Source organism: Caretta caretta, chromosome 2 (genome assembly GCF_965140235.1).
Source record: "Caretta caretta isolate rCarCar2 chromosome 2, rCarCar1.hap1, whole genome shotgun sequence".
Classification (NCBI taxonomy): Eukaryota; Metazoa; Chordata; order Testudines; family Cheloniidae; genus Caretta; species Caretta caretta.
In genome coordinates, this window is record NC_134207.1 from 205,580,341 (window position 1) to 205,592,661 (window position 12,321).

At 44.5% G+C, this 12,321-nt stretch overlaps 2 protein-coding genes across 9 annotated transcripts in view; one reads left to right on the forward strand and one right to left on the reverse strand.

Annotated features, from left to right (window-relative positions):
* The window catches only part of SCRN1 (secernin 1), a 171,319-nt gene that overhangs the window by 64,152 nt on the left and 94,846 nt on the right, over nucleotides 1-12,321 (forward strand). The window lies entirely within an intron of this gene.
* Nucleotides 1-12,321, reverse strand: part of WIPF3 (WAS/WASL interacting protein family member 3) — a 78,984-nt gene that overhangs the window by 20,622 nt on the left and 46,041 nt on the right. For 5 of the 7 annotated variants that reach the window (XM_048838479.2, XM_048838482.2, XM_048838481.2 and 2 more), the window contains 4 exons: nucleotides 7,945-8,658; nucleotides 5,952-6,107; nucleotides 4,887-4,988; nucleotides 1,043-4,030 (listed from right to left, as the gene is read on the reverse strand). In XM_048838479.2, the coding sequence (XP_048694436.1) occupies nucleotides 3,990-4,030; nucleotides 4,887-4,988; nucleotides 5,952-6,107; nucleotides 7,945-8,658 (1,013 nt within the window). In that variant the 3' untranslated portion in view covers nucleotides 1,043-3,989. Of the gene's footprint in view, nucleotides 1-1,042; nucleotides 4,031-4,886; nucleotides 4,989-5,951; nucleotides 6,108-7,944; nucleotides 8,659-12,321 lie in introns of those variants that run through there. The other 2 variants (XR_007354991.2, XM_048838486.2) reach the window with 1 other exon arrangement.

Consider the following 12,321-nt stretch of genomic DNA (forward strand, 5'->3'; position numbering starts at 1 on the left):
ATACTGTGAAAAGTGATTGTTAATATCACTTTTCACAGCATACTTAGTAGCTACCTGGGAGGCTGTGAAAAGTGTTACTTGCATGTGTGTGTTAATATCCCTTTTCTCCGCAAGCCCCAGGGCTCAGCAGTGGGGGTCAGAGATGATGGTGGGATGGATGCAGGTCAGGGGAGGCAGCAGGGTCCAGGGACGATGGGGGTGGTTGATGAGCCCTGTTGTTGCATAGTCAGAGCCAGGGGTTGGTGTCTGCTGCCATGTTACCAGGGCAGAGCCAGGGAGAGGAGCTGTGTGGCTGGAGCCAGAGATTAGAGCCTGCTGCTTCACAGCTGGAGCTGTGGTCAGAGTCCAGGACCTCTGCCTACCACCGCACGGCCAGAACCCGTGGCTGGAGCCAGGAGTCCACGCCCGCCACCGTGTAGCTGGAGCCAGCGCTTGCTGCTGAGCGGTCTGGGGTCAGCACCGGCTGCTGCATAGCCGGAGGCCAGGACCAGAGCTGTCGGTCAGTGCAAGCAGCTGGGGCAGGGGATCAGCGCCAGGGCCACGCTGCCGGAGCTGGGGGTCAGCACCTGCCACTGCATGGCTGGAGCCAAGGGTTGGCACCTGACGCCCCACAGTCGGAGCCTGCTGCCACATGGCTGGGGGCCAGCGCCTACCACTGTGCAGCCGGAGGCCAGGACCAGAACCCACACCCGCTACTGCATTGCCAGAACTGGGGTCCAGAGGCAGAAGCCTTGCAGCCAGATCCCGAAGCCCCATGGTTAAAGCCTGCTGCGGCTCAGTGCCTGGGGCCAGCATCTGCCACTGCCTGGCCAGAAACCAAGACAGAGTTGGGGGCCAGAACCAGGGGCTGAAGCCCTGCCAGGGCTGCATGGCTGGATTTTTTTTGGGGGGGGGGGTGGAGGGGAGTGGGAGTCAATACCTGCCACCCTATGGTTGGAGCCCAGGGCTACACAGCCAGGCTCCTGAAGTCCCAGTACTGGAGCCTGCTGCCCAAAACCCCTTCTCCATTTAATGCACACAAGTTAAAGTACAAAGGAGGAACTAATCTACAAAGACACTTTATTGTTTTAGAAATCCTTATAAAATATTTGTTGCACAGTATTACAGGGTCCAGTACAGATGAGAATAGGCAAGAAATCATACTCCACATTTGCTTTAATGCACAATGCCAATAATACTGTAGCAGAATACTATTCCTGAATAGCCTCATATTAGACTTTCTGTAAGAAAAGATGCAATGCCCATGTTGATGCCTACCTAAATTTGACTATTATATTTTATATGCTCAAGCACAGTTAACTATTGTAATTACAATACTGGTGACAGCATTTATTTTTCAATATGTCACACACACAGGCAAACTATTTATTAAGAGATCAGTACAGGCAAGAAAAAGAGCCAGGAGGGGGTGCTATGGTGCTGCAGCTATGGTGCTGCTGCATTCTACAGCTGGAAAAGTTGTTCTTCCAAGAGATAATTCAGTAGCTCCAGAACCTCACTCTGTACTTCCTCTATCCCATCAGACTCAGGGCCAGATTCACTGCTGTGGTCCGTGGCTCCAGCAATGCAAAGTAGCTGTCCAATTGCTAGAGTTCACTGATGAATCTGGTCCCAAGCCCTTCAGGGGGGAGGGGGGTAGTATATTAAGCATAAGTAGGAACCTGCAGCCCACTTATCCATCCATGAATGATTCCACACACAGTTACCTTCTTTTTGTTGACCAGTCAGGCACCGTGTGAACAACTTCCCCACCCCCAATTGTTCACAGCAGAGTTGCTGGGATCTTCTTTACCTGATGTCCTTAAAGTCCAGCTAGTTACAAGGGCATGACCACTTCTGCCTTCCTTAGTATTTAGGTGGTGGTGACAAGGCTACTAGCTAACTTTGCAGAGAAAGACACTATCCAGAGATAGACAGCAAAGGGAAATCCCTAAACTGGATTTAACATACCTGCTAGATTTGCAATTTGGGATGCTGCAGAGTTTATGCAAATAAGGCTTTAATTTCATATGCATATTTGAATAGTCATAATGCCATCAGCTTTCCCCAGCCCCCACCATCAAATCTAGCCATCCTCCTAAAATCTACCCTGCTCTGGCTCCATATTTGAGTTTCCTCCCTTGGAGATCACTACCACCTCTGCTAACCTAGGGAGGGGTCCAGGTTGTCTCCTGCCCACAAGGTCTGTACTGAAATGGAAGCCAGACTCTTGATCCCTTTCTAGCCTACCAGGGAGAGTTTCCTACCTCCCTTCTCTGATCTGCAGCCTGCTGCTCCCCCTCCTGGCTACTGCTTGCAAAATCAGTTCTGTTTAGCTAAGCAGCCACTGCTCCCCTGGAAAGAAGAGGATTAATGAGAAGCTGCCTGCCAGAGTGCAGAACCTCTGGAATGATTTCAGGCACCCCCACACTCCTGGGCTCTTGAAAAACAAGAGATTATAGCTACTTTGTGGGAACTCAGGACCAGGGTCCTGAAATTGAGTCTCTAAGGGAAACAACACTTGAATTAAAAGACTGACTGAAGCACTCTTAACCTGGCCATTTTTATTGTATAACTTTAAGCCAATCAGAGACAAGCCAACCTATGGATGCACCTGCAAGGAAAAGTCTGATTTCCAGTGAGGTAATTAAGGTAACCTGCATGAGCTCGCCACCCTGTCAGCTACCCTGGCAACTGGCAGAAAGGGGAGGAGAGTTTTTGGCACCTGTGGCAAACTGAGGTATCTTGGGAATCAATCTGCAGTTCCAGACTACAGCCCTTCACAGCTCGCATTGAGTATTGGGTGAAAAGAGCTGCATGGAGCATATAAATGAAGGAGGACTTCTGGCAATTGCCTGCAGAGCTGTTCAAAGGAGATTGGTGAGAATGAGCAATACCAGTTGTCGTCTTTCTAGTATTTAGCTATTACATGCTTCTTTAGCTAACTGGAGAGGGGCACGTTGGGGATTATGGGGGGTGAGGGAATGACAATGTCTAGAAAGCCTGTCAGACAAGTGGCAGGTGGGCTCCTAGCTAGCAGCAGCAATAAGCAGTATTTAAAGAGAAAATCTATACTGTACAAAAGGGTCACATGTTAGCGACATGATGGTCCAGCTGTGCCCTTGTACACACACATGCTGGCAAATGCATTCATCCCAGTTTTGCTTTCTGACCGAGGAGAAACACTTTGGAAAAGCTTTGCCTTATTTGCTAATGCATGACAATGCTGTTAGGCAGTCCAGCCCAGGTAGTCATGTTCCAGCTCATTCCCTTCTGACAGGTACACCCACTAGCAAACCTGAGAGAGAGAGTAGCGTACTGCGTGCAGTGGTGTCCGCAGCCTCTTTTTCCTGCCTATATATATACGTTTGACCAATAGATCCCTGTAATTATGGACCCCTCTGTGGTAATATTGAGGAAGAGGCCATTTTGCAGCAGGTTGCGGGGGGAAGGGGTGGCGGTAGGTAGGAAACAGGCAGCAAAGTAACTTACAATGAGATTATAAAGTCATGCCAAAAACCATACAATATATAGAGTATCTTATTTTCAGATAGCTAATTGAAAACTCCTGTAAATATAATTAGAGCTCTTTGGGGGAATACTAAAAATATTTAAAAGATGAGGAAGAAAAATATGAGTAATGCATGGAATACTGTTTGAGATGATATCTTGATGATGATTTGAATGAGAATTACATAATGACCACTACTAAAGAATTCAAATCTCATGGTGCTTGGTTTTAAAAATTCCTGAAGTAAACAACAATCATTTAAAAGCCTGTGCCAGCACTCTCCTCTATTGCCATACGATGACTAGGCTAGTTCAGAGAATGCATAATTAAAGTATTTTCTTTTTTCCAGTTAAAAATATCAAATCAGTGATGCTGCATCATTTGATTGTTAAAATATAATCTCTACTCATTTAACAAAACCTCCTCTGTTTCATACATTATCTTGTTATCTTCACCCTCCTGTGTAGTTCTGCACCAGAGATCTGTTAGAGGGATCTTCTCATCTCACATGTGTTCTTAGTGGAGGATTTGTAGGGGTATCTATAAGATACATAGGATACCATCTATTACAGGATGTCCATTGTTTCTGTATATGCTTACAGTACATCATGCAATGCCCCTGTACAGAAACTGGAACCAGTCTAAGAAAAGTAGTGCCAGCATGAAGATTTCGGGGGTAGGGAGTTGTCTAACATAATACAGAACCCATGGGATCTATACAAATAGTAGCTTGGACGGTTAGGATAGGAACTTGTGTGATTTTATTTATCTATTTTTAAAATGCCTATTTTCAAAGCTGGGTGGGTGAAGTTGTGCTCCCAAAACACAGTGATATGATTTTCAAAGGCTGAGCATCTGTATCTCCCAGCGTATTGGTGCTTCTGAGAATCTGTCATTCTTATCTAGGTGCCAAAATATAGAGTTAGGACGCAACTTTAAGCACTCAGGTTTGAAATCTTGGAACTGTCTTTTATATTCGTATATAGTGATTACAGGTTCAGTATTAAACCACAGTTAATTTCTGACATCACCTGTTCATGAACACATTAAGGCTGAGTCAAGACCATGCTAAGTCTGTTTACGTAATATTTTTAACTTAAGAGCTTCCTACTTAAATAATGTAATGAATACAATTAAACTGGTGGCATGTCAGCACACGTTACTGTTTCATCTTTTTCTAGAAACATTTTATAACAAAAGACAATGAATCCTATCTTTGGGATTCATTATAACAGTAACACTGAAAGTATAACATGATATCCTAGCAACTCAATCATAATTTAACACTAAATTGTTGCCCAGTGTTACTTTATTTATATTCACATTGACATTTTTAACTATGTTGGAAAAACAGCTTTAATCCTGTCATGCTTGTACAAGATTTTTCAATACTTACCTCTAGATGCCTTGCTGGGATAAATTCTCTGAAATGGCTTGAATTCATCGGGAGGGGGGAATTCTTCCACAGAATGAAAAGTAAACTTAGATTCAAACTCATCTGGAGAATTAAAAAAAAAGTTGTCTATTACCTGGAAAATAAACTCTGGCCACCATTAACAAAGCTGGGTTACCACTGGAAAAAAATTGATGAGGCAGTTAACTATTCCAGTTGAAGTGCCTGACTGATATCCCAGTGACGTTTACAGTGGTTCATGCTGTGGAAAAACTCCATCTTAAGTGGGATTATCTGGTTAATCACCCCTTTTTTGTTCACAACTGCACCATCCCAATACTAATCATATAACATGCCTCTGGCAATCACAGCAATTTTTTATGATGTTAGAACCAGGGCCGTCCTGAAGGGGGTGCGGAGCCTGGGGCAGAAGTGACGAATCAGTCACTTCTGGGACTGACCACGCTGGGCAATCACACCGGCCTGTGGGCCCCCAAAGCGCAGGGCCCGGAGTGGTCGCCCCGATTTGCCATACCCTAGGGACAGCTCTGGTTAGGACAGTATTTGATGTATTCTGACCTGGCTTTAGAGTAATGAAGCAGCTAGAAACAAAGATAAGACCAAACAGCCAACTCACCAAACCAAAAGAAGTGTCCTTGGGAACCTCTGTCCTATAGAATTTAATGGGGATGAAACCACTAGGCTTCTGTAGATATTACTCTAAACCCAATATAATTTAATAGACAGTTATTACTTTTGTATAGCATTTTGCACTGTCCTGTAGAATTTTATAGCAGGTGTCTACTTTTCTATTCTATCAGATAGTCCAAAAACCTAATGAGAAGTTATAACTTTGTTGTTGTATAAGGTTCTTCTACAGAGGAACACTACAGAGCATCTCTCTATCTCTAGTTATACTGCTTTTTCACAGTGGACTTCATGCACCCTGGACTTTCACAGTTACTGTAAGATTTGCGTGAGAGGTTTTTGGTAGGATGTATATTTATCAGGCTTTAGTGTAGAAATCTTTCAAGTATAGCAAAGAAGTTTAATTTAGAAAAATATTACCAAGGATGTGCATGTTTCCATTTCTGTGCTGTGGAAAGGGCTCACGTGCAGCTGGCCAGGATGAAACTTGGGTATATGGACACTTGCTTGTAAGCTCAGTTGATGGTGATCTTGCTGGAGGCAGCGGAGGCGGAATTAACTTTCCAGTGTGGCTTACTTAAAAAGAAGCAGACGGCACAAAGATACAGTAATGGATGAATGAGTTCTTAAGACATTCCTTTGAAAAATGAACTGATTGGACTTTAGACCTGACACAATGTTTAGTTCAAAGCCAAATGGCACCATGGTAGGAGGATACTTTATAGCTGTCATGTTAGAATCACTACAGCAGTAATGCTTGGATCTATTCTATACTCATCACTATCTCTGAATACCTGACCCATTATATTTAAAAGGTGTTTCCCTTAGCTTTAAAAAAATATATAGTCAATTAATTGCGCTATCTACACGTCCATATGTAAGGTTCAGCCCATACCCTTTAGCTGGTTTTTATTATGGGGAGCTGCATATTTCTCAATCTCACAAACCCAATTTCATATTTTTTCCAACTGGCACTTCTGGTCTACAAGCAGCTGGATTTCCAGATGCAGTCTGCCCCTCTCCACCTATATCCTCTCAGTCTGCCCGTATATCTGTCCCCAATCCCTGTTGCAATGATGCATTTGGTCTGGATGGAACATGGAGGATGTTTCTATCAACCTCTTCCCTGCTTCTCTCCAAGGAGTTGGTTCTAAGATTTCTCCTGGGCTGGATTTTCTTTGTGAACCTGAACTATGATTCCTCTTCCTCATCAGAATACAGCAAGTTGATTAGCTTTGCCTTTGTCCACTCTTCAGTGTTGCGCTAGGTAGAGAAAGGCAGCTCAACTGTCTGCCTTCTCTTGAGTTGTTCATAACTCATTTTCCTGTCTTTCTCATCACTGTTCCTTTCCCATAAAGACACTGTGACTTTTCTCTGTGCTTTGCCCTTCTACACTTCTTTCACTGCTGTTGGCACTTATGGAAATTCACACAGTCATAGATCACACACACTGCCCCCCTGTGTGTCACAGTTTCAGGGTAACTGCTCCTTTACTCCCCCTCCAGGGTCCACAAAGGGCACCCCCTTTAGGGTTCCAGTTCTCTGCTGTCACCTCTCCAGAGCAGAAACCTGCCTTTCACTCTGCTGACCAGGGATTTTATGGCTGCACAGCTCCCTGCTTTACACGGGCATATCTTCAGCAAGCCAGACTGCTAAAAAAGGCCAGTACCTGTGCTTTGCTTTCTCTCAGGGGGCCATGATCAGAGTATTTTCCACAGTTATAAGCAACCACATTTATGGTTGAGGTAAAAGCATGACAGAGAAAACAAAAAAACAATAAAAAACTTACATGCATGCTAAAAAGCCTACCAAGAGATCATCCCCAACTCCAAACTAAGGCTCTGATAGGTTTAGTCTTTCGAAACCTACAACTAGGTTTTCCCCATGGTTAGAAGTTCATCTATCTTATATCCAGAACCCAGGCCGGCCAGATCAGGTTTTTCTTGTTTTGTTTTTTTAAATACAGCTCAGGCCCTTTGATCCTGGCCTTCTGTAACAGGTAGTCAGCAGACAATGACCCTCTCCATAAGGGCTTAGCTTCAAAAAATTGGGTTTTTGCATAACTGGAGTTAGGTAATTTGAATTAATCTCTCCCAAGGGATTCCCCAGGAAATCCACTTAATACTTATTGTCCCAAAGTTGGTTCCAACCTGCTGCACCGCTCAGCTCTCAGGAAGAGAAAGCCAAGCATTGACTAGTTTTCTCAGCAGTGTGGGAGACAGACCCACAGCCGGAGCAGCTGCTCTCACTGAGTTCCCAGTGATCTATGCTCCCAGGTTCAGAGATCCTCTCTACACGTGGGGCCTAGATCCTGCTGCTCTAGATATCTTGTCTTCTGCCACTGTAGCTCGCAGACTAGGGTTGTATTTTTCTGTAGCCTTGTGTAGTTTGAAAACTCATTTTCAAAACTTACCTGCACCTCTGCCTTGTCTCTTCTTCTGCACTGCTGCAGCTGGCTGAGGGAAGGGTGGGGCAGGAGGGAGAGGCATGGACTGAATACCAGGTTTTTGGAACAAGAAGTGTGGAGATTTGGGGGGCAGTGCGGGTGGAATGTCATGGCTGTTCACAGCACTGTTAAAGGTAGGGGAGGGTGGCAGCGGCAAGGATCCCCTTGATGAAGGAATAGGAGGCAGTGGTGGTGGAGGCGGGGGAGGAGTTGGAGGTGGATAATCCCTCAAATCAGGCTGTGGGGCAGAAGTGCAATAAAAGTCAGTTCTAACTGGCAATCCACAAGGCGGTGCCAGGGGCAGGGGAGGAGGCGGCAGGTATGAAGCTGTTGCTTGAACCTTGGCGGGCTTGTCACTCGGAGGAGGTGGTGGTGGTGGTGGAGGAACCACCAAATTCGGGGGTGACACTTTTGCAGGTTTTTCCAGAGGAGAGGGAAGAGGTGGAGGAGGTGGGAAAACAAGGGAAGGTTTGCTGGAAACTGGCGGAGGTGGGGGAGGGGCAGGCATGCTGGGCCGAGCTGGTCCTGCTCGTGGCCCACTGAGTAGCTCCGATGGGTGTGCTGCTCTTGGACAATCAAGTGGACTTGAAACATTACTGCTTGCTTTGGCATTGCCATTCAATGGGGCTGGAGACTTTGGAGGAGGCACTCGTACTCCAGGCAGCTGCCCAGCCTTGCCAGCTGGAAAACAAAACCTCGAGGTAGATCATGAAAGACCAACACATAAGCCTGGTATCAAATAGTCAGATAAAAACAGCGCAAAAAAGGAGCTGGTCCTATTTGCCCAATAAAACTTTTTCTGAAATACTGCAAGGGATTTGACACTCTTCCCCATCACACATGTTGTAAATAGTATTTCTGCAATGGACAATCTCTAACTTGAGGGGGTCGAGAAGGCAGCATGTTCCAGGGGATTGGACTGGGACTCAGGAGACCTCTGCCACTGGCCTGCTGGGTGACAGTGGGCAAGTCACTTCATTTCTTTGCCTCAGTTTCCCCATGTAACAGGAAGTGTGCCCATTCTCTGCAGAGGAGTGAGCTTCTGTGTAAGCAATCTGTTTGAAGACTTACCTTTCTGTAGCCCATAGAGTTAGACTAAAGGCATTTTATTTAGCAATAATGCAAGAAACCTATAGGCCTATAGCCTGTAAGACATTAACTTAAGTTGCTAGCATAAGGCTTTGAGGCCTCTGAGACTTAGCATAAGTGAGTTGCCTAACAGCAACCCTAAGCTATTGGGGAACCAGGAGTGGATTACTTAGGGGATTTTTACTACAAGATCGTATAAAATACCAGGTAACTACAGGAAATCAAACTGATACCAGCTTTGGATATTTTAGGACTGGAACATCTGGGAATACATAACCACGAACTTGCCTTGGCAACAAATTGATGTAAATGATAAATTGGGATGATTAATATACTAACCCACAGAATAAAGACACCAACATTATTAGAGTGAGAAAGCTAGTTATGGATAAAGGAGGCCAGGCATTAATATGATTATTCATGACAGCCAACAGACCCTATAATAGGCCAAACCACCATGTATGCCTCAAGATCTTGACCACTGAACTTGATTGGTATGCCAGAGGTAGGGTAGGACCGTTGTGGATCACCACTAGGTTTCCATGAGAGGTATGACAGTATGTGCAAAGGACATCAGCCTGATTTTACTGATTTTTAGCTACTATCTCATTTGGTTTGGAACTTTTTTTTTTTTTTTTTTACTAATTGTGCTAATAAAAGTATTTAAAGCTCTGCTCTGCCCTCAGTGTGTGTGTCGCCTTTGGGCGCATCAGGGTTCCCACCAGACACTAAAGTAAATCTGAATTCTGTTCCACCTGATTCTGGGACTATAACCTTTCAAACCTCAAAAGCTTAACCAGTGTCTAGCTGGAAACTCTTAACAGGGAATATTATCAATAACCACACAATAAATCAGGTAACACTTTCCCATGCCGTGGAAAGCCCCAGGGACAAAGACATCCAGCCTGTTAGTGCTAGGTGGAGAGAAGGCTTTTGGTTCCCCTTTGTCTCTGTGGCTAGCGTACTACCATGGTGTTATCTGACCAGACTAAAAGGAATGAAAAGCAGGGCCCTTCTCATGGTGCCTGGCCCTAGGCCATTTAGATGGAATTTCAGCCACTTAGGAGCAAGGCTGTTCCTCCAAACCAGTCACATCTGTCAGTGCTGTGGCCCACTGCAGATTGGACTGCAATAGTCCCCCTTTCAGTCTGGCTAGTAAGGAGTGGAGTCCATGATTGCTGCAGACAGTGGTTGAGAGGCTTGGAATGAAAAATATATACACACACACACACACACACACCCCAGCCAGACTGGGTTGCAGAGCTTTGCTACAAGAGACACTTGTTCATTTTCCTCTTAACATTCTCCAGTTTATCAGCCATTTTAGTACTCCCTTATGTGAGAGCCTGACAAACCTGAGGGGAAAAACTACTCTAGGGAAAATTCTGGAGATCATAAGTGACAGCTCACGACACAGGCTTTCCACTCTGCACAAGGTAGAATGAGATGGAGACAGACAAGTGCCTTTAAAACTGCATGCTGTATTGGGTACTAACCCACATGCTGTTCTTAAGGTTGCTCATGCCTGCTCCTGTGTGGTAGAAGCACTGGGGACTGACTTGGTTCACTCAAAGTAGCACTTTTAGAATATTCCACCTAGTCTGCCTTTTACAATGGCCAATAAAAAAATGCAGGTGTTATTCCAATTCTGCTCTCTCAGCCTCTGAAGGCGGGTGATGCACATCATGGTTTCTTAACTCTGACAGTGAGGTCCCAGATTCATCAGTTTGCAAATCTGGCTGCAGAGCTAATGTTAAAAACCAAATTCTCAAAAACACCAACTCTGATACAATACCTTCCTTGCTTGCTGATCCAGCTGTGTCCCAAACTTCAATCATACTGGGAAAATCCTTCTCCATCAGTGGATGGAGAAGACACAATAGGCCACAGAACTAATGTGGTTCCAATGCGGTGAATGTGCACACTTCACTTCCTGCACACCGTGCAGATGTGCTCTGTGGGGATCCCTCCATCCCATGGATTTTCAGGGTGGGCCATAACAAAATGGCTGGCTCCATAACTTTGTGGCTATTTCAGCCACATACACCAGGGATATGTGGACACAGGAGGCACACAGGATGCTGAGTGTCTGAGCCTACATTAGTTCCGAAAGAGCAACTCCACCATTTTGGCACTCACAGCTGCCTTCAGTGATTAGGAAGCAGTTCTGTGACAAGCCCATTTACTATTTCAAAAGTTCTATATCAAGCAAGCATTTATTTTCCATTGATAAAGGCAATATATATGTCTGCTGACTACCTGTTACAGAAGGCCAGGATCAAAGGGCCTGAATCCATAGCTCCCCTAAACTTACACACACAGCTCCTAAGCGAGAAAGATCAGTTTCAGTTCTAATTAACTGTCCCAAGTCATTTTCACTTAATTGAGTGATTAGTTAATTGACACATTTTCGAAGAATTCAACTAATATTTTCCCCAGAGCTTCATATTACTAACACAATGCATCCAGAATGTGTTACTTATCTTGGTCCAGCATATTGCAAAACTATCAGAGGAAATGGAATAAAATTCATGTTTTCATGCTCAGGTTTTAATTTTAATTTTTAACTCCTGTCTCTAGGTCCAGCTAGGAAATCTCATAAAACACTTGTTCATTTTCATTCCTGGTTCAGAAATGTTTGTCTCCTGACTGCCACAGGAAATTGAGACAATTTTGTGGTTTGTATTGGGGGAGGGGGAGAAATCAATTTAGTAGTGTCTTAACCAATCACGCAGTGACAATTTCAATTCCATATCACAGAGAGAGAATGGAGTAAATGGAGACATGAAGCCCATTATCTGTGAAAATGACCTTTCTATAACCTATGGTGATAGCCTGTCACAACTGGGTAACCAGATACTGAAAGCCAACTCCTCTTATACCTGGAGAAACAGGTCTATATAAAAGCCACTAGAAAAGTGACTGGGGAAGTTCTGCAGGTTCTAGTTTCAATTTCTAAGTTCTTGTTTTAAAAGTATCAGGTGAATAATTCAATGTACACTAAGATACAGTGTATGTTATCTACCCTTGCAGTTATGCCAAGATTGGGATGACTAAAAGTGAACACAGGTGTTGAAACCAAGCAACCTTCTAGACTCATTTCTCAGCTCACTTTTAATACTGATCTCTTAGGCACCATCGAGACTAGGGCCATTTTTCAAAATTTCCCATCTTTACCAACAGCAGTTCAGCTGCATTAGTGTTAATAAGCTTGGGGTCTACTGTGCCTTAAAAGCAACTGCTCTGAGGAGGTAC